Source organism: Salvelinus namaycush, chromosome 30, assembly GCF_016432855.1.
Source record: "Salvelinus namaycush isolate Seneca chromosome 30, SaNama_1.0, whole genome shotgun sequence".
Lineage (NCBI taxonomy): Eukaryota > Metazoa > Chordata > Actinopteri > Salmoniformes > Salmonidae > Salvelinus > Salvelinus namaycush.
Genome location: NC_052336.1, coordinates 10,386,161 through 10,404,249, shown reverse-complemented (window position 1 = coordinate 10,404,249; position 18,089 = coordinate 10,386,161). Strand labels below are relative to the sequence as shown.

Sequence of the window (18,089 nt, the reverse complement as noted above, 5' to 3'; positions counted from 1 at the left end):
ATGTATTACCTCCAGAATCCCTGACAAGGGCCTTATGTGTATATGTGAGACTGTACTCCTCGTTAACATGTGTGTGTGTCATCAGTCTAAGGACCAGGCTCTGAACAGCCGCAGCATGCCCAAGCCGCGTGTGAATGATGGGCTGAAGATGCGGGCGTCAGTGAGAATGACCCGTTACCTGGAGTCCTGGGGCGCCGTCAAACCCTTCGCCCACCTACAGAGCAGAGAGGGGTACACCACAGACACCATGGTCAATGGAAAATCACGCTGCAAGGTGAGTGACGGCTGGGGGGCCACTGCATTATAACTGATGAAAAGATTACCAGACATACTTCCTCTAACAGAAATAGTCCACTTTACACATCAAGCATAACAGGTTGAAATGTATTGCCACAAGCATCAGTATTTCCTGTGGAAGACTGTTGCGACTGTTGATGGCATATTTACATGCTGCTTTACTTCTTGCTGTTTTACGCACGATGTGTCTAACAACAGTTGTTTTTTAAATGTTTCTAGGACATCCCTCTGCGCACAGCTCACTCGAAGATCACTGAGAGGTAAGGAAGGCCAAGTCTGAGAACACAGAGAGGATGAGTTCATTTGTTTATATGTTAACAAGAGCTCTGAACTGGCATCATGTCAGAGTGGTGACGTCAGACTCCCCTTACTGGAATGGTACTCCTGCTATGCATCAGTCTGTTGATACAGTGGGTGTTTATGGTTGTGGAGGTGTATTTAGGAAGCCAGTTCTTTTTTTGAATTACCAAATGCAAACAACAGATCAGTGACTGTACAGTAAATGTTAAGCGATTTGTAAGTCCACTTAATGTTACACATATTGTATATACAGTGGGGCAAAAAAGTATTTAGTCAGCCAACAATTGTGCAAGTTCTCCCACTTAAAAAGATGAGAGAGGCCTGTAATTTATCATAGGTACACTTCAACTATGACAGACAAAATGAGAAAAAAAAATCCAGAAAATCACATTGTAGGATTTTTAATGAATTTATTTGCAAATTATGGTAGAAAATAAGTATTTGGTCACCTACAAACAAGCAAACTTTCTGGCTCTCACAGACCTGTAACTTCTTCTTTAAGAGGCTCCTCTGTCCTCCACTCGTTACCTGTATTAATGGCACCTGTTTGAACTTGTTATCAGTATAAAAGACACCTGTCCACAACCTCAAACAGTCACACTCCAAACTCCACTATGGCCAAGACCAAAGAGCTGTCAAAGGACACCAGAAACAAAATTGTAGACCTGCACCAGGCTGGGAAGACTGAATCTGCAATAGGTAAGCAGCTTGGTTTGAAGAAATCAACTGTGGGAGCAATTATTAGGAAATGGAAGACATACAAGACCACTGATAATCTCCCTCGATCTGGGGCTCCACGCAAGATCTCACCCCGTGGGGTCAAAATGATCACAAGAACGGTGAGCAAAAATCCCAGAACCACACGGGGGGACCTAGTGAATGACCTGCAGAGAGCTGGGACCAAAGTAACAAAGCCTACCATCAGTAACACACTACGCCGCCAGGGACTCAAATCCTGCAGTGCCAGACGTGTCCCCCTGCTTAAGCCAGTACATGTCCAGGCCCGTCTGAAGTTTGCTAGAGAGCATTTGGATGATCCAGAAGAAGATTGGGAGAATGTCATATGGTCAGATGAAACCAAAATATAACTTTTTGGTAAAAACTCAACTCGTCGTGTTTGGAGGACAAAGAATGCTGAGTTGCATCCAAAGAACACCATACCTACTGTGAAGCATGGGGGTGGAAACATCATGCTTTGGGGCTGTTTTTCTGCAAAAGGACCAGGACGACTGATCCGTGTAAAGGAAAGAATGAATGGGGCCATGTATCGTGAGATTTTGAGTGAAAACCTCCTTCCATCAGCAAGGGCATTGAAGATGAAACGTGGCTGGGTCTTTCAGCATGACAATGATCCCAAACACACCGCCTGGGCAACGAAGAAGTGGCTTCGTAAGAAGCATTTCAAGGTCCTGGAGTGGCCTAGCCAGTCTCCAGATCTCAACCCCATTAGAAAATCTTTGGAGGGAGTTGAAAGTCCGTGTTGCCCAGCAACAGCCCCAAAACATCACTGCTCCAGAGGAGATCTGCATGGAGGAATGGGCCAAAATACCAGCAACAGTGTGTGAAAACCTTGTGAAGACTTACAGAAAACGTTTGACCTCTGTCATTGCCAACAAAGGGTATATAACAAAGTATTGAGAAACTTTTGTTATTGACCAAATACTTATTTTCCACCATAATTTGCAAATAAATTCATTAAAAATCCTACAATGTGATTTTCTGGATTTTTTTTTCTTCTCATTTTGTCTGTCATAGTTGAAGTGTACCTATGATGAAAATTACAGGCCTCTCTCATCTTTTTAAGTGGGAGAACTTGCACAATTGGTGGCTGACTAAATACTTTTTTGCCCCACTGTAAAAACACAAACACATTTACTTTTTACAAGGTCATCAAGTTTGGTCGCAAAGGGCTTAGAAGTTGTCTCTTTTTCCCCATTACTGACAAAAGCTGAACCACATGTGAGTGCAGTAGACAGGACAGTGAAATAAGAAAATTGCCCCGTAAGACCTTTTGTCTCGGCTGTGGTTCTAGTGGGCACCGATACTGTGAATGGACACTTAAGAGGAACCGGCTGTGTTGCTTCTGATACGGTCGGTGGCCCTTCCTATGTTCTTTCATTTGGTCAGTTACAGTCCCTCATCATGTCATGTTTAATAAAAACAAAATAGTTTCTTTATTCAGTTACAATACAAGCTTTATTAATATTGATCCATTCTACAGCGACAGACATTTGTTGTTTTAGCACACATGAATCCTCACATACAACACACAACAGTCCCATACAGCGACAACGATGTCACCATGTTGAATGTGTCTATCTCTCACTGTTGGTCCCTGACAGCTTTGATGAGTCTGTAGAGGAGCCCTTCTCCTCGCCCGCCCCTCCACTCAGCACCTATAAGTGAGTGGTGCCAGCCTGGCTCACAACGCAAGTTCTCCCTTCTGAGTGGAGGAGGAGAATCTTGATGTTTCACCAGCACCATTAACCTCCAACCCTTCTTTCTGGATTAACACTTCTCCCTACCCACCCATCCTGCCTAGAGCTGCCTCCCTCTTCTGTATAACAGGGCATCACAGGGATTCCCACGCCTTAACAAAGCAAGCAGGGCATAGTAACCACTCCCTAGTGTTTAAAGTGTGTCTTTTTGTTTTCCCACTGGAGTTATGTGCTGTTATAAACACTGTGTATGTGTGTCTGTCTGTGTGTGTCTATGTCTGTCTGTGTGTGTGTGTTTCCTTCCTGGTGAGGCATGGGTACTGCTGGGAGACTACTGTTCAGTCACCAGAGTTCAACTAACACACACAACATCCTGCACATACACACACTATAGAATGAATGACACACACAAACCTTCTCTCTGTTTCCACTAATGCTGAGAATGGCCTAAACCAGTTGCCTCCCTGCACAGCACTGGGACTGAATAACCTGCATGACCTTGGCTGGTTTACCATCTTCCATCCATTTGTCTGTCTGCGTGTCGGTCTGTCTGCGTGTCGGTCTGTCTGCGTGTCGGTCTGTCTGCGTGTCGGTCGGTCTGCGTGTCGGTCGGTCTGCGAGTCGGTCTGTATTGTATGCATGTCGGTCGGTCTGTATTGTATGCGTGTCGGTCGGTCTGTATGCGTGCCGGTCGGTCTGTATGCGTGTCGGTCTGCGTGTCGGTCGGTCTGCATTGTATGCGTGTCGGTCGGTCTGTATTGTATGCGTGTCGGTCAGTCTGTATTGTATGCGTGTCGGTCGGTCTGTATGCGTGCCGGTCGGTCTGTATGCGTGTCGGTCTGCGTGTCGGTCGGTCTGCATTGTATGCGTGTCGGTCGGTCTGTATTGTATGCGTGTCGGTCAGTCTGTATTGTATGCGTGTTGGTCGGTCTGTATGCGTGCCGGTCTGTCTGTATGCGTGTCGGTCTGTCTGTATGCGTGTCGGTCTGTCTGTATGGGTGTCGGTCTGTATGTATGCGTGTCGGTCTGTCTGTATGCGTGTCGGTCTGTCTGTATGCGTGTCGGTCTGTCTGTATGCGTGTCGGGCTGTCTGTTTGCGTGTCGGTCTGTCTGTTTGCGTGTCGGTCTGCGTGTCTGTCTGTCTGCGGGTCGGTCTGAGTGTCGGTCGGTCTGTCTACATGTCGGTCGGTCTGCGTATCCGTCGGTCTGTCTGCGTGTCGGTCAGTCCGTCTGCGTGTCTGTCTGCATGTCCGTCGTTTGGTCTGTCTGTGTGTCGGTCGGTTGGCCGGTCTCCGTGTCGGTTGGTCTGCGTGTCGGTCTTTCTGTCTGCGTGTCGGTCTTTCTGTCTGCGTGTCTGTCTGTCTGCGTGTCGGTCAGTCTGCGGGTCGGTCGGTCAGGCTGCGGGTCGGTCGGTCAGTCTGCGGGTCAGTCGGTCAGTCTGCGGGTCGGTCGGTCGGTCAGTCTGTGTGTCTGTTTGCATGTCGGTCTGTCTGTGTGTCGGTCGGTCAGTCGGTCGGCCGGTCTCCGTGTCGGCCGGTCTCCGTGTCGGCCGGTCTCCGTGTCGGTTGGTCTCCGTGTCGGTTGGTCTGCGTGTCGGTCAGTCTGTCTGCGTGTCGGTCAGTCTGTCTGCGTGTCGGTCAGTCTGTCTGCGTGTCGGTCAGTCTGTCTGCGTGTCGGTCTTTCTGTCTGCCTGTCTGTCTGTCTGCGTGTCCGTCTGTCTGCGTGTCGGACGGTCTGCCGGTCGGTCGGTCAGTCTGCGGGTCGGTCGGTCGGTCTGTCTGCGTGTCAGTCGGTCTGTCTGTCTGCGGGTCGGTCGGTCTGTCTGCGGGTCCGTCGGTCTGTCTGCGTGTCGGTCTGTCTGCGTGTCGGTTGGTCTGCGTGTCGGTCGGTCTGCGCGTCGGTCTGCCTGCATGTTGGTCTGTCGGTCTGTCTGCGTGTCTGTCTGCGTGTCGGTATGTCTGCGTGTCGGTCGGTTGGTCGGTCGGTCTGTCTGCGTGTTGGTCAGACGGTCTGTCTGCGTGTCGGTCAGTCGGTCTGCGTGTCTGTCTGTCTGCGGGTCGGTCTGCGTGTCGGTCAGTCGGTCTGCGTGTCTGTCTGTCTGCGGGTCGATCTGCGTGTCGGTCGGTCTGTCTACATGTCGGTCGGTCTGCGTATCCGTCGGTCTGTCTGCGTGTCGGTCAGTCCGTCTGCGTGTCTGTCTGCATGTCCGTCGTTTGGTCTGTCTGTGTGTCGGTCGGTTGGCCGGTCTCCGTGTCGGTTGGTCTGCGTGTCGGTCTTTCTGTCTGCGTGTCGGTCTTTCTGTCTGCGTGTCGGTCAGTCGGTCAGTCTGCGGGTCGGTCGGTCGGTCAGTCTGTGTGTCTGTTTGCATGTCGGTCTGTCTGTGTGTCGGTCGGTCGGTCTGTCTGCGGGTCCGTCGGTCTGTTTGCGTGTCGGTCGGTCTGCATGTCGGTCGGTCTGCGCGTCGGTCTGCCTGCATGTTGGTCGGTCGGTCTGTCTGCGTGTCTGTCTGCGTGTCGGTATGTCTGCGTCGATCTGTTTGTCTCTGTCTGTGTGTCTGTGTGTCTGTGTGTGTCCTGCCAGTCGGTCTCTGTCTGTGTCTTGTCAGTCTGTCTCTGTCTGTGTCTTGTCAGTCGGGTTCTGTCTGTCTGTGTCAGTCGGTCTCTGTGTCAGTCGGTCTCTGTGTCAGTCGGTCTCTGTGTCAGTCGGTCTCTGTGTCAGTCGGTCTCTGTGTCAGTCGGTCTCTGTGTCAGTCGGTCTCTGTGTCAGTCGGTCTCTGTGTCAGCCGGTCTCTGTGTCTGCCGGTCTCTGTGTCTGCCGGTCTCTGTGTCTGCCGGTCTCTGTGTCTGCCGGTGTCTGTCTCTGTCGGTGTCTGTCTCTGTCGGTGTCTGTCTCTGTCGGTGTCTGTCTCTGTCGGTGTCTGTCTCTGTCGGTGTCTGTCTCTGTCGGTGTCTGTCTCTGTCGGTGTCTGTCTCTGTCTGTCTCTGTCTGTCTGTCTCTGTCTGTCTGTCTCTGTCTGTCTCTGTCTGTCTGTCTCTGTCTGTCTGTCTGTCTGTCTCTGTCTGTCTGTCTGTCTGTCTGTCTCTGTCTGTCTGTCTCTGTCTGTCTGTCTCTGTCTGTCTGTCTGTCTGTCTGTCTCTGTCTGTCGGTCTGTCTCTGTCTGTCGGTCTCTGTCAGTCTCTGTCGGTCTCTGTCTTTGTCAGGCCTCAGTCTGGTCTGTTTGTCTGTCTGTGTCAGTTGGTATCTGTCTGTCTCTGTCGGTGTCTGTCTCTGTCGGTGTCTGTCTCTGTCGGTGTCTGTCTCTGTCGGTGTCTGTCTCTGTCTGTCTCTGTCTGTCTGTCTCTGTCTGTCTGTCTGTCTGTCTCTGTCTGTCTGTCTCTGTCTGTCTGTCTCTGTCTGTCGGTCTCTGTCTGTCGGTCTCTGTCGGTCTCTGTCGGTCTCTGTCGGTCTCTGTCTTTGTCAGGCCTCAGTCTGGTCTGTTTGTCTGTCTGTGTCAGTTGGTATCTGTCTGGTCTGTCGGTCTGTCTGTGTCAGTCGGTATCTGTCTGGTCTGTCGGTCTCTGTCTGGTCTGTATGTCTGTCTGGTCTGTCGGTATCTATCTGGTCTGTCTGTCTGTCTGTGTCAGTCGGTATCTGTCCGGTCTGTCAGTCGGTGTCTGTCTGGTCTGTCTGTCTGTGTCAGTCGGTATCTGTCTGGTCTGTCTGTCTGTGTCAGTCGGTATCTGTCCGGTCTGTCAGTCGGTATCTGTCTGGTCTGTCTGTCTGTCTGTCTGTCGGTCTGTCGGTCTGTCGGTCTGTCGGTCTTTGTCTGTGTGTCTGCTAGTCTACCTCTTCCTTATTGTCTGAGTGTTTTACAGGAACAAGTCCCAGAAGAGCAAGTTTGATGAGGAGCTGCACAATGAGATGACCACCACCATCGATGAGCTCAGCAGCAAGTGAGTCTCAATAGTCACTAAATAGTCAAAAGACATTCTGAGATTAGTCACTAGGTAGGACCACAAGCTTAAGCATAAACTCAGAATTAAGGGTCTAATGTTATCTAATCTTCCTAGCCACCAACATATCCCTTGAGAAAAGTATTATTTCGCCAATTGTGAATAATATTGACAAAGACGAGTTAAAGCTATCTGAAAATGTATTTTACATATTGAGTTGTAAAAATAGAGAGCTCGCTCTCACACACACCCACTCACTCTCTCACACACTCTTCCTCACGCTCTCTCCCCGTGTGACATCCAGGCAGTGGGTGAAGTCTGAGGAGATTAGCAGTCTGGCTGTGTGGTTCCCTAAGAAAGAGCTGGAGAAACAGGTGAGTGTTTGACTCAGAGCTGTCTAGACACCATTGAGAGGAGCATTGCTGTCCTAGTATACACTGTAGTAGGTACATCTCCACAATGAAAATCTCTAGAACCTTATAGATACAATATGAAGACATATCAGTTGTCTCTGGAATGACTACATGTAACTACCAATTGACAGACTCTATGGTCTTCATACACTGGAAAGGAGCCTTACTGTCCTAATATACAACAGGTAATTCTGTACAATGGCAATGTCAAGAGCCTTTATGTAAGATACAGTATAAAGAAACACATTCCTACTTGAAATGTTAGTTCCTAACCCTTACAACATGTTAAATGTTATATCAGAATCTATTTATTTGGTTCAATCTCTTGATATCTCCGATTAGCCTACACAGACCGCACGTGTTCTTACAGTGCTTTTGGAAAGTATTCAGATCCCTTCCCTTTTCCACATTTTGTTACGTTACAGCCTTATTCTAAAATGTATAATTTTCCCCCCTCATCAATCTACACACAATACTCCATAATGACAAAGCAAAAACAGGTTTGTAGAAATTCTATTTTTTACATAAGTATTCAGACCCTTTTCTATGAGACTTAAAATTGAGCTCACGTGCATTCTGTTTCCATTGATCATCTTTGAGATGTTTCTACAAATGATTGTAATCCACCTGTGGTAAATTAAATTGATCCCACAGTTGACAGTGCATGTTAGAGCAAAAACCAAGCTATGAGGTTGAAGGAATTGTCCGTAGTGCTCCGAGACAGGATTGTGTTGAGGCACAGATCTGGCGAAGGGTACCAAAAAAATTCTGCAACATTGAAGGTCCCCAAGAACACAGTGGCCTCCATCATTCTTAAATGGAAGAAGTTTGTAACTACCAAGACTCTTCCTAGAGCTGGCCGCCTGGCCAAACTGACCAGTCGGGGGAGAAGGGTCTTGGGAGGTGACCAAGAACCCGATGGTCCCTCTGACAGAGCTCTAGAGTTCCTCTGTAGAGATGGGAGATCCTTCCAGAAGGACAACCATCTCTGCAGCACTCCACCAATCAGGCCTTTACGGTAGAGTGGCCAGACAGAAGCCACTCGTCAATAAAAGGCACATGACAGCCCGCTTGGATGACACATTACAGCCCGTCACATCTGGAGGAAACTTGGCACCATCCCTACGGTGAAGCATGGTGGTGGCAGCATCATGCTGTAGGGATGTTTTTCAGCGGTATGGACTGGGAGACTAGTCAGGATCGAGGGAAAGATGAACGGAGCAAATTACAGAGAGATCCTTGATGAACCTGCTCCAGAGCGCTCAGGACCTCAGACTGGGGCGAAGGTTCACCTTCCAACAGAACAACGACCCTAAGCACACAACCAAGACAATGTAGGAGTGGCTTCGGGACAAGTCTCTGAATGTCCTTGAGTGGCCCAGCCAGAGCACGGACTTGAACCCGATCGAACATCTCTGGAGAGACCTGAAAATAGCTGTGCAGAGACGCTCCCCATCCAACCTGACAGAGCTTGAGAGGATCTGCAAAGAAGAATGGGAGGAACTGCCCAAATACAGTTGTGCCAAGCTTGTAGCTTCATACCCAAGAAGACTCGAGGCTGTAATCGCTGCGAAAGGTGCTTCAACAAAGTACTGAGTAAAAGGTCTGAATACTTATGTAAAAATGGTTTTATTTTATTTTTAATAAAATTTCAAACATTTCTAAAAACGTGTTTTTGCTTTGTCATTATGGGGTATTGTGTGTAGATTGATAAAGAAATATATTTTTTAATCAATTTTAGAATAAAGCTGTAATGTAACAAAATGTGGGAAAAGTCAAGGGGTCTGAATACTTTCCAAATGCACTATACATACTGTAAAAACTGTGTTCTTAGTATTTGTGAGAGGTTCAAACATGACTTCTTCTTTCCTCCCCAGTACCGAGCCATTGATCTGCCCATGTTCAAGCACTACATCGGCTGTGCCACCTTCATCTTCTTCTGCATCTTTGTGGTTCAGATGTTTGTGACAAAAGAGTGAGTGATTTTCCCTTGCGGCTATAAGAAACATATTTCTCAACTGCTATTGCCAGGTACGGTAGTAATAATAGTTTTCCTCTTAAACCATGGAAACAATAATGGCATGACAACCAGTATTTGAACTATTTGGGATTCAGTGTTGGATCTTTTCCCTTCCTGTCCCTCAGTTCCAAAATGTTGGGAATGTCATTTGGAGTGCTGGCCTGTGTCCTCCTGTTGACCTTGGGCATCTGTTTCGCAGGTCACCTGCAGGTCAGTGGGAGTTTTAGGCTTAGGTCACAACAAGCCCTATTTCTGTACAGGGCAAAGCTTAGTTGACTGTGTGTGGGGGTGGGGTACGTGTTTGTGTGTACTGTGTGTATTTCTTACTGTGACAGTGGAAACACGCTTTCTGCCTAGGTTGCATAAGCTATTTCATCTATCCCTGTTTTTTCCCCCCATCTATCCCCAGGAAGCTGTACGTTGCTGTTATTTGGCCATTAACAGCTGGTGCATACCATCTCAATGCCATGGTGCAGAGAGACAGGCAGTGTAGTTATTACATTCACTAGTCAGAGATACACCGAGTGTACAAAACATTAGGAACACCTTCCTACTATCATACCCCATTCAAAGGAACTTAAATATTTTGTCTTGCCCATTCACCCTCGGAATGACACACAATCCATGTCTCAATTGTCTCAAGGCTTAAAAATCCTTCTTTAACCAGGTCTCCTCCCCTTCATCTACACTAATTTAAAGTGGATTTAACAGGAGACATCAATAAGGGATCATAGCTTTCACTTGGTCAGTCTATTTCATGGAAAAAGCAGGTGTTCCTAATTTTTTTGTACACTCAGTGTATTATCCTGTCTTTCTGAAAATAGACTGAACATTCAGTGCTGCTGTGTTAGTAAGTCACACATTGTCTCAACATGGATGATGTCATCAATGTCACATGCTCGCTTATCTTAATGCTCGCTTATCCCCTCCCCACTTATACACACTCACCTGTCCCCGTCTTCCCATCCTATCCACCTCTTCTCTTCCATGCATTTCACCCCCCCACATACACACTCATCCCTTCCCCTCTCCCCCTGCTATCCACTCATCCTCTCCCATGGCTGGATCAAATCAAATCAAATGTATTTATATAGCCCTTCTTACATCAGCTGATATCTCAAAGTGCTGTACAGAAACCCAGCCTAAAACCCCAAACAGCAAGCAATGCAGGTGAAGAAGCATGGTGGCTAGGAAAAACTCCCTAGAAAGGCCAAAACCTAGGAAGAAACCTAGAGAGGAACCAGGCTATGAGGGGTGGCCAGTCCTCTTCTGGCTGTGCCAGGTGGAGATTATAGCAGAACATGGCTAAGATGTTCAAATGTTCATAAATGACCAGCATGGTCAAATAATAATAATCACAGTAGTTATCGAGGGTGCAGCAAGTCAGCACCTCAGGAGTAAATGTCAGTTGGCTTTTCATAGCCGATCATTAAGAGTATCTCTACCGCTCCTGCTGTCTCTAGAGAGTTGAAAACAGCAGGTCTGGGACAGGTAGCACGTCCGGTGAACAGGTCAGGGTTCCATAGCCGCAGGCAGAACAGTTGAAACTGGAGCAGCAGCACGGCCAGGTGGACTGGGACAGCAAGGAGTCATCATGCCAGGTAGTCCTGAGGCATGGTCCTAGGGCTCATGTCCTCCGAGAGAGAGAAAGAGAGAATTAGAGAGAGCATACTTAAATTCACACAGGACACTGGATAAGACAGGAGAAGTACTCCAGATATAACAGACTGACCCTAGCCCCCCGACACATAAACTACTGCAGCATAAATACTGGAGGCTGAGACTGGAGGGGTCAGGAGACACTGTGGCCCCATCCGATGATACCCCCGGACAGGGCCAAACAGGCAGGATATAACCCCACCCAGTTTTCCAAAGCACAGCCCCCACACCACTAGAGGTACCGTAGCGTACGTGTAGGTATGTACGGCAGGACCAAATCGGAAAGATAGGTAGGAGCAAGCCCATGTAATGCTTTGTAGGTTAGCAGTAAAACCTTGAAATCAGCCCTTGCCTTAACAGGAAGCCAGTGTAGGGAGGCTAGCACTGGAGTAATATGATCACATTTTTTGGATGCTTCGCTCCTCCCATCCCTCAGCGGTTGTTTCCGGAGAAGTTGTCGTCCTGCCAGTGGCTGCCTGCTGTGTCCGAGGCAGTGGTCAAGAGGCCATGTGTGCGCCTCCCTCTGGTCACTATCACCACTGCGGTCATCATCATCCTAGCAGTCTTCAACCTGGTAAGTTAACGCAACAACTCACTCTCTCACTGATTAAACAGACAACAGAATGCCATCACGTGTACATGCAATTACATAAACCTTTAATAGCAACAAGAGCATTAGCTTCTTATTGTAAGAAGAACATCAAGTCATCAACAGACATGCCAATAACACATGCTTCACAGCCTTTTTGTTTTCAGTCAGACCCACTTAGCGGTTGACTGTCAATCAAATCTTGTTCCCTCTAGTGCTTCATCCAGACGAAGTCACCGTGTGATATCAATGGTAACCCTGATCTGATTCGATCTGACAACTCCAGTGAGCAGCATCCAGGCAGCCTGTTCTACCTGCCGGTGAGTGATGCCTACAATATCCCTCACTAACAGGTCTTCTGTAGCTCAGCTGATAGAGCACGGCACGCTTGCAACACACAGTTATGAAATGATGCTTTCAATTTCAGTGTTTTTATTGTTGTTTGCAAATATATACTCAGCCATTTCACATAAAAATAATAAATTACAAATAATAAACATCGAAATGAAGAACTGGCACTTTCCATTGATGGTTTTCATCGTCTCCTCACTCTCCCTCTCTTTCTCTCTATCTCTCTGTCTCTATTTCTCTCTCAGTACTCTGTGTTCAGCTGTATCCTGGCTCTCATAGCTTGTGGAGTGTTCCTGAGGGTGAGCTTTGAGCTCAAAGTGGTCTTCCTCACCCTGGCCTCCACAGCCTACTACATCATCATCCTCAGCGCCAAGGCTGGTCTCTTCAGCTGCTATGGACGCATGCTTTACAACCAACTCAATGAAAACAAGTACTATAGCATGTGTTGTGCACCAGGCCTGGGGTAGATTACTTTTCAATTCAGGAAGAAATAAAACATGTATATATAATTAAGTCATTTCTGAAAATTGCGCATTTGTTTTCTATGAAGGTTGTTTCAATTCATTAATTGAATTTCAATCCACTTACTGAATTGAATACTGAATTGACCCCAACCCTGTTCTGTACTGTGCATAAAACACCTGGTACTATATCCAGCCTGGTTTATACTGAGCTTTACTTTAGATTACCTCTAACCCCTGAGCTCTGTGTTCCAGAACTGAGGACTCTGGGACCATCCTGAGAGCTTTGGGGCTGGTCAAACACCCTGAGGTGATGAGCTGCATTTACATCACCTTGTTCCTGGTCACCATGCTCATCATCTCACAACAGGTCAGGACATGTTCCTTTCTCTTCTTTGTTGGCCCTCTCTTCACCTACCCCTTTCCTTTTACTACTAAATGACCACATCACTTCTGTCCTGTAGAATGAGTCATGCTTCCGCCAGGACTTCCTTCTGAAGAACAAGAACCGTACGGAGCAGGATGAGATCGAGACCAGGGAGAACCTGAACCGCCTGCTCCTGGAGAACGTGCTGCCGGCCCATGTGGCTGCGCTGTTTGTCGGGGAGAATAAAAAGAACGAGGTGGGATTCCTCACAAACACTTTACTTACTGAGAAGTACAAGGTAGGAGTCCAGGATGGATGACTGGTAGTCGACTGAGTCCAACTCATCCTCCCCTCCTCCTCCTCCTCCTCCTATCTGCACTGGGCTCCCATCTCCACTGGCCTGCACTCACTAAAGCTTAGTGGGAAACACTTAGTAGTGGAATTGATTGGATTTACCCGTAAATGGTTTATTACGATTTCCAGTAGTGTGGTTAGTGGTTAAGGGATGGAAACCCCAGGGTAAGGACGGTCCCACTTCTATGGATCATTGTACCGTATATCAGTGCCTGCCTGACTCCACCTACCAACCCACAGCTCCATGAATCAGCCCCTTCATCGGAATTGTGATTTTGTGATGTCATCTTTGTGTCAGCATGGTAGAGACAGAGCCACTGCATTCTTACAGCAACATCCTCAACTCCTACTACCCCTACTCACAGTCACTCTCAAATAGTCCACATCAACGTCCTCAACTCCTACTACCCCTACTCACAGTCACTCTCAAATAGTCCACATCAACGTCCTCAACTCCTACTACCCCTACTCACAGTCACTCTCAAATAGTCCACATCAACGTCCTCAACTCCTACTACCCCTACTCACAGTCACTCTCAAATAGTCCACATCAACGTCCTCAACTTCTACTACCCCTACTCACAGTCATTCTCAAATAGTCCACATCAACGTCCTCAACTCCTACTACCCCTACTCAGTCACTCTCAAATAGTCCACATCAACGTCCTCAACTCCTACTACCCCTACTCACAGTCACTCTCAAATAGTCCACATCAACGTCCTCAACTCCTACTACCCCTACTCACAGTCACTCTCAAATAGTCCACATCAACGTCCTCAACTCCTACTACCCCTACTCACAGTCACTCTCAAATAGTCCACATCAACGTCCTCAACTCCTACTACCCCTACTCACAGTCACTCTCAAATAGTCCACATCAACGTCCTCAACTCCTACTACCCCTACTCACAGTCACTCTCAAATAGTCCACATCAACATCCTCAACTCCTACTACCCCTACTCACAGTCACTCTCAAATAGTCCACATCAACGTCCTCAACTCCTGCTGCCCCTACTCACAGTCACTCTCAAATAGTCCACATCAACGTCCTCAACTCCTGCTGCCCCTACTCTCAGTCACTCTCAAATAGTCCACATCAACGTCCTCAACTCCTGCTGCCCCTACTCTCAGCCACTCTCAAATAGTCCACATCAACGTCCTCAACTCCTGCTGCCCCTACTCTCAGCCACTCTCAAATAGTCCACATCAACGTCCTCAACTCCTACTACCCCTACTCTCAGCCACTCTCAAATAGTCCACATCAACGTCCTCAACTCCTACTACCCCTACTCTCAGCCACTCTCAAATAGTCCACATCAACGTCCTCAACTCCTGCTGCCCCTACTCAGTCATTCTCAAAAAGTCCACATCAACGTCCTCAACTCCTGCTGCCCCTACTCAGTCGCTCTCAAATAGTCCACATCAACGTCCTCAACTCCTGCTGCCCCTACTCACAGTCACTCTCAAATAGTCCACATCAACGTCCTCAACTCCTGCTGCCCCTACTCTCAGCCACTCTCAAATAGTCCACATCAACGTCCTCAACTCCTGCTGCCCCTACTCACAGTCACTCTCAAATAGTCCACATCAACGTCCTCAACTCCTGCTGCCCCTACTCTCAGCCACTCTCAAATAGTCCACATCAACGTCCTCAACTCCTGCTGCCCCTACTCTCAGCCACTCTCAAATAGTCCACATTCAACATCCTCAACTCCTGCTGCCCCTACTCTCAGCCACTCTCAAATAGTCCACATGATACAGACATAAACATACTAGACAAACCACTGATAAGCAGAGTCACTTAATCAAAATGGTGTAATTTTAGTTCAAAGAAATTTACAATGTTTATTCTAAACAAGATGGAAAATACTCTAATATATTTTTGTCTTACTTCATAAGATATGACAAACTTGCAGAAATTCAGAGCTTGGCCTACTTTTACCTCTACCGCTGAAGGCCATGGACATCCCCTCCTCTATGATGTCTCCCTCACTCCGACTCTCCACAGCCCAGTCACAGGGTTATGTGTTACCTCTAAATCACCATGGACACTCTGACACATTTTGACTAAGGTCTTAAAGACATGTTTTCTGGAAGCACAAACACAACAGAACAGCTATTTGTGTTTGACATGTAGGTTACAGCCTGAGAAGTACTGTACTGTAGCTGCTTCTGCTGTTAAAGATGAGTGCTCATCAGCTTAGCTTGAACACTGCATATACCTGACAATAGTAATCCCAATGGATGGCACATTGTCAAATCAAACAAACAACACAACAAAAAGCATGAGGGGGAAAAAAATGAGTATTAATATGCTTTGGAGTTTTCCTCAGAGATTTGACATCTAGGAGCAGAAGCATGGGACTTCGATGGTCTCCCTTTCTCCCAGAGAATGGGTTTTAGAGGCCCTGTTTAACATTGGCTCCTCTTGTACAGCCTAATCACTGGGCATTTCCTTGCCAGATGTCAACACAGTGAAAACAGTTAGGAACGTCTGGCATTGGAGGAACTGTTGTGGTGTCTGTCCCTCTCAGCATCCGTCTGGCACTGGAGGAACTGTTGTGGTGTCTGTCCCTCTCAGCATTCTGAATTGGCTTTCTCTCAAAGATGTGGCTCTGTGCTCTAATGTCTCCTAATATTTCTTGTGTGAACCTGAAACTTCCTTATATCTCTGTTGTGAAGTGTATGTCTATGTTCTTCTGCTTAGTGTTACTACATGGCATTGCCTCTTAAGTTGTACCCCTCCTTCCTCCTCAGGATCTGTACTACAAGTCATATGACTGTGTGTGTGTGATGTTTGCCTCGGTACCGGACTTCAAAGAGTTCTACACGGAGTGTGACATCAACAAGGAAGGTCTGGAGTGTCTGAGGCTCCTCAATGAGATCATAGCAGATTTTGATGAGGTCAGAGAACCGCTGGCAGCCATCAATTAACTCAAATTACACGTGTCCCTGTAATATAAATAAGTACACAGTTAACCCTGGCTCACACATCCACTTGTTTACCCACACACAGCTGCTGTCCAAGCCCAAGTTCAGTGGAGTTGAGAAGATCAAGACCATCGGAAGCACTTATATGGCGGCCGCTGGGCTGAGTGGCACCCCAGGACAGGAGAATAACCAGGTAGCTACTAACTATTTGACCCAGGTCACATGGAAGGGGAGGGGTTACACAGCATGCAACTGTGCATACCTTTGATTTTCTATACTACAGAACTTTACCATCAAACTTGGTTAACAACGCAGTATAGATAAAGTTGTGTATGTCAGTAGTAGTGTCCTGTGTGTGGAATTTATGATGAACTGTGTTTCAGGATCGAGATAGGCAGCAGGCACAGATAGGGAACATGGTAGAGTTTGCCATTGCCCTCATTGGCAAGCTGGACGGCATCAACAGACACTCCTTCAACAGTTTTAGGCTACGTGTGGGTGAGTAAAGCTTGGGCACTGGCCTGGGCATATATGAACTATATTCATTAACTAGTACCATATACATTAACTTCCCATAACGTCTGCAATGTGTCTGGTTCTATCCATCTTTATTAGGGTTTCATTGGTTGTTATTCTAGTGCTAAGAGTTTTTCCTGAACACCTGCACCTAACCTGGTCAGGAGAAATTGTGAGCTCTAGTTATAGAACAAAACACTCCTGGCCCTGCGATACTCTGTCTATCTAACCACGTAGGAGGACATTCTTTCCAACTGTCCACAATAGCTAACATTGGCTTTCCATAATACCGCTGGTCTCCCTGTGTACTGTTGTGACATAGTTCTCAGACAGCTTATTCTGAGCAGATCCCCCAGGCTTTAGGAAAACATTTATAATACTCGAGAGATAAAAGCACACATTAGGGTTTTAATACATAAACACAAAAAGCTGGCATGAAATACAATTTTAAAAAATCAAAGGACTGGTGCGTCAAAGGATTTTTTCACATCTGTGTCCCAAGAAAAATCTAAATAACAAATGATGTTCACATAATTCTCCCTGGAAGACATTTTTTTATTAAAAGGCCGAGATTCCAACATGAACAAATGGTCTGGCTGAACAACTGGCAGCAGTGGCAGGTAGCATAGCGGCTAAGAGCGTTGGGCCAGAAACCAAAAGGTGGCTGGTTCGACTTCCCTAGCTGACTAAGGGAAACATCTGTCGATGTGCCGTTGAGGTACCCCAATTGCTCCTATAAGTCGCTCTGGATAAAAGCTTCTGCTAAATGACTAAAATGGAAATGTAAAATGGTTTTGACTCCCTGTAGTTGACTCAGCCACACAAGCTGATGGTACTTGTTAGACCCTGTTAGTGAATATATTTATATCCAATTATTTTCTGTGTCATCAGTTAGAGCGCTGGGCCAGTAACCGAAAGTTTGTTGGATCGAATCCCTGAGCTGACAAGGTAGAAATCTGCCCCTGAGCAAGGCAGTTAGCCCACTGTTCCCCGGGCGCCCAAGACGTGGATGTCGATTAAGGCAGCCCCCCCGCACCTCTCTGATTGAGGGGTTGGGTTAAATGCAGAAGACCTATTTCAGTTGAAGGCATTCAGTTGTACAACTGACTAGGTATCCCCCTTTCCCTACAGTATTTGACTGGTTTATTCCCAGCAGGTATCTTGTTATGTGTCACTGTCTGCCTGCTTTTCACAGGCATTAACCATGGGCCTGTCATTGCTGGGGTGATTGGAGCCAGAAAACCTCAGTATGACATCTGGGGCAACACTGTCAACGTGGCCAGTAGGATGGAGAGCACTGGAGAGCTGGGCAAGATTCAGGTTCAGTACAACCTAGTCTTGTCAGTCATACAGTATTGTCATTGCTAGTCTGGCTGGAGAGATGAACTATAACCACACAAAAACCATGGCTGCATGCATTCAGCATAGTAATGTGTCTTGTTCCTTGCTTCGTGTCTGT

The 18,089-nt window shown here is 47.2% G+C and overlaps 1 protein-coding gene across 1 annotated transcript in view; it reads left to right on the top strand.

Annotated features, from left to right (window-relative positions):
* The window catches only part of LOC120024860 (adenylate cyclase type 2-like), an 80,703-nt gene that overhangs the window by 61,051 nt on the left and 1,563 nt on the right, over nt 1-18,089 (top strand). The window contains exons 11-25 of the mRNA XM_038969190.1: nt 86-274; nt 517-557; nt 6,890-6,967; nt 7,272-7,341; nt 9,258-9,355; nt 9,526-9,610; nt 11,496-11,633; nt 11,864-11,968; nt 12,245-12,429; nt 12,716-12,830; nt 12,925-13,083; nt 15,941-16,087; nt 16,200-16,307; nt 16,498-16,612; nt 17,826-17,950. Of these exons, the coding sequence (XP_038825118.1) occupies nt 86-274; nt 517-557; nt 6,890-6,967; nt 7,272-7,341; nt 9,258-9,355; nt 9,526-9,610; nt 11,496-11,633; nt 11,864-11,968; nt 12,245-12,429; nt 12,716-12,830; nt 12,925-13,083; nt 15,941-16,087; nt 16,200-16,307; nt 16,498-16,612; nt 17,826-17,950 (1,758 nt within the window). The remainder of the gene's footprint in view (nt 1-85; nt 275-516; nt 558-6,889; nt 6,968-7,271; nt 7,342-9,257; nt 9,356-9,525; nt 9,611-11,495; nt 11,634-11,863; nt 11,969-12,244; nt 12,430-12,715; nt 12,831-12,924; nt 13,084-15,940; nt 16,088-16,199; nt 16,308-16,497; nt 16,613-17,825; nt 17,951-18,089) is intronic.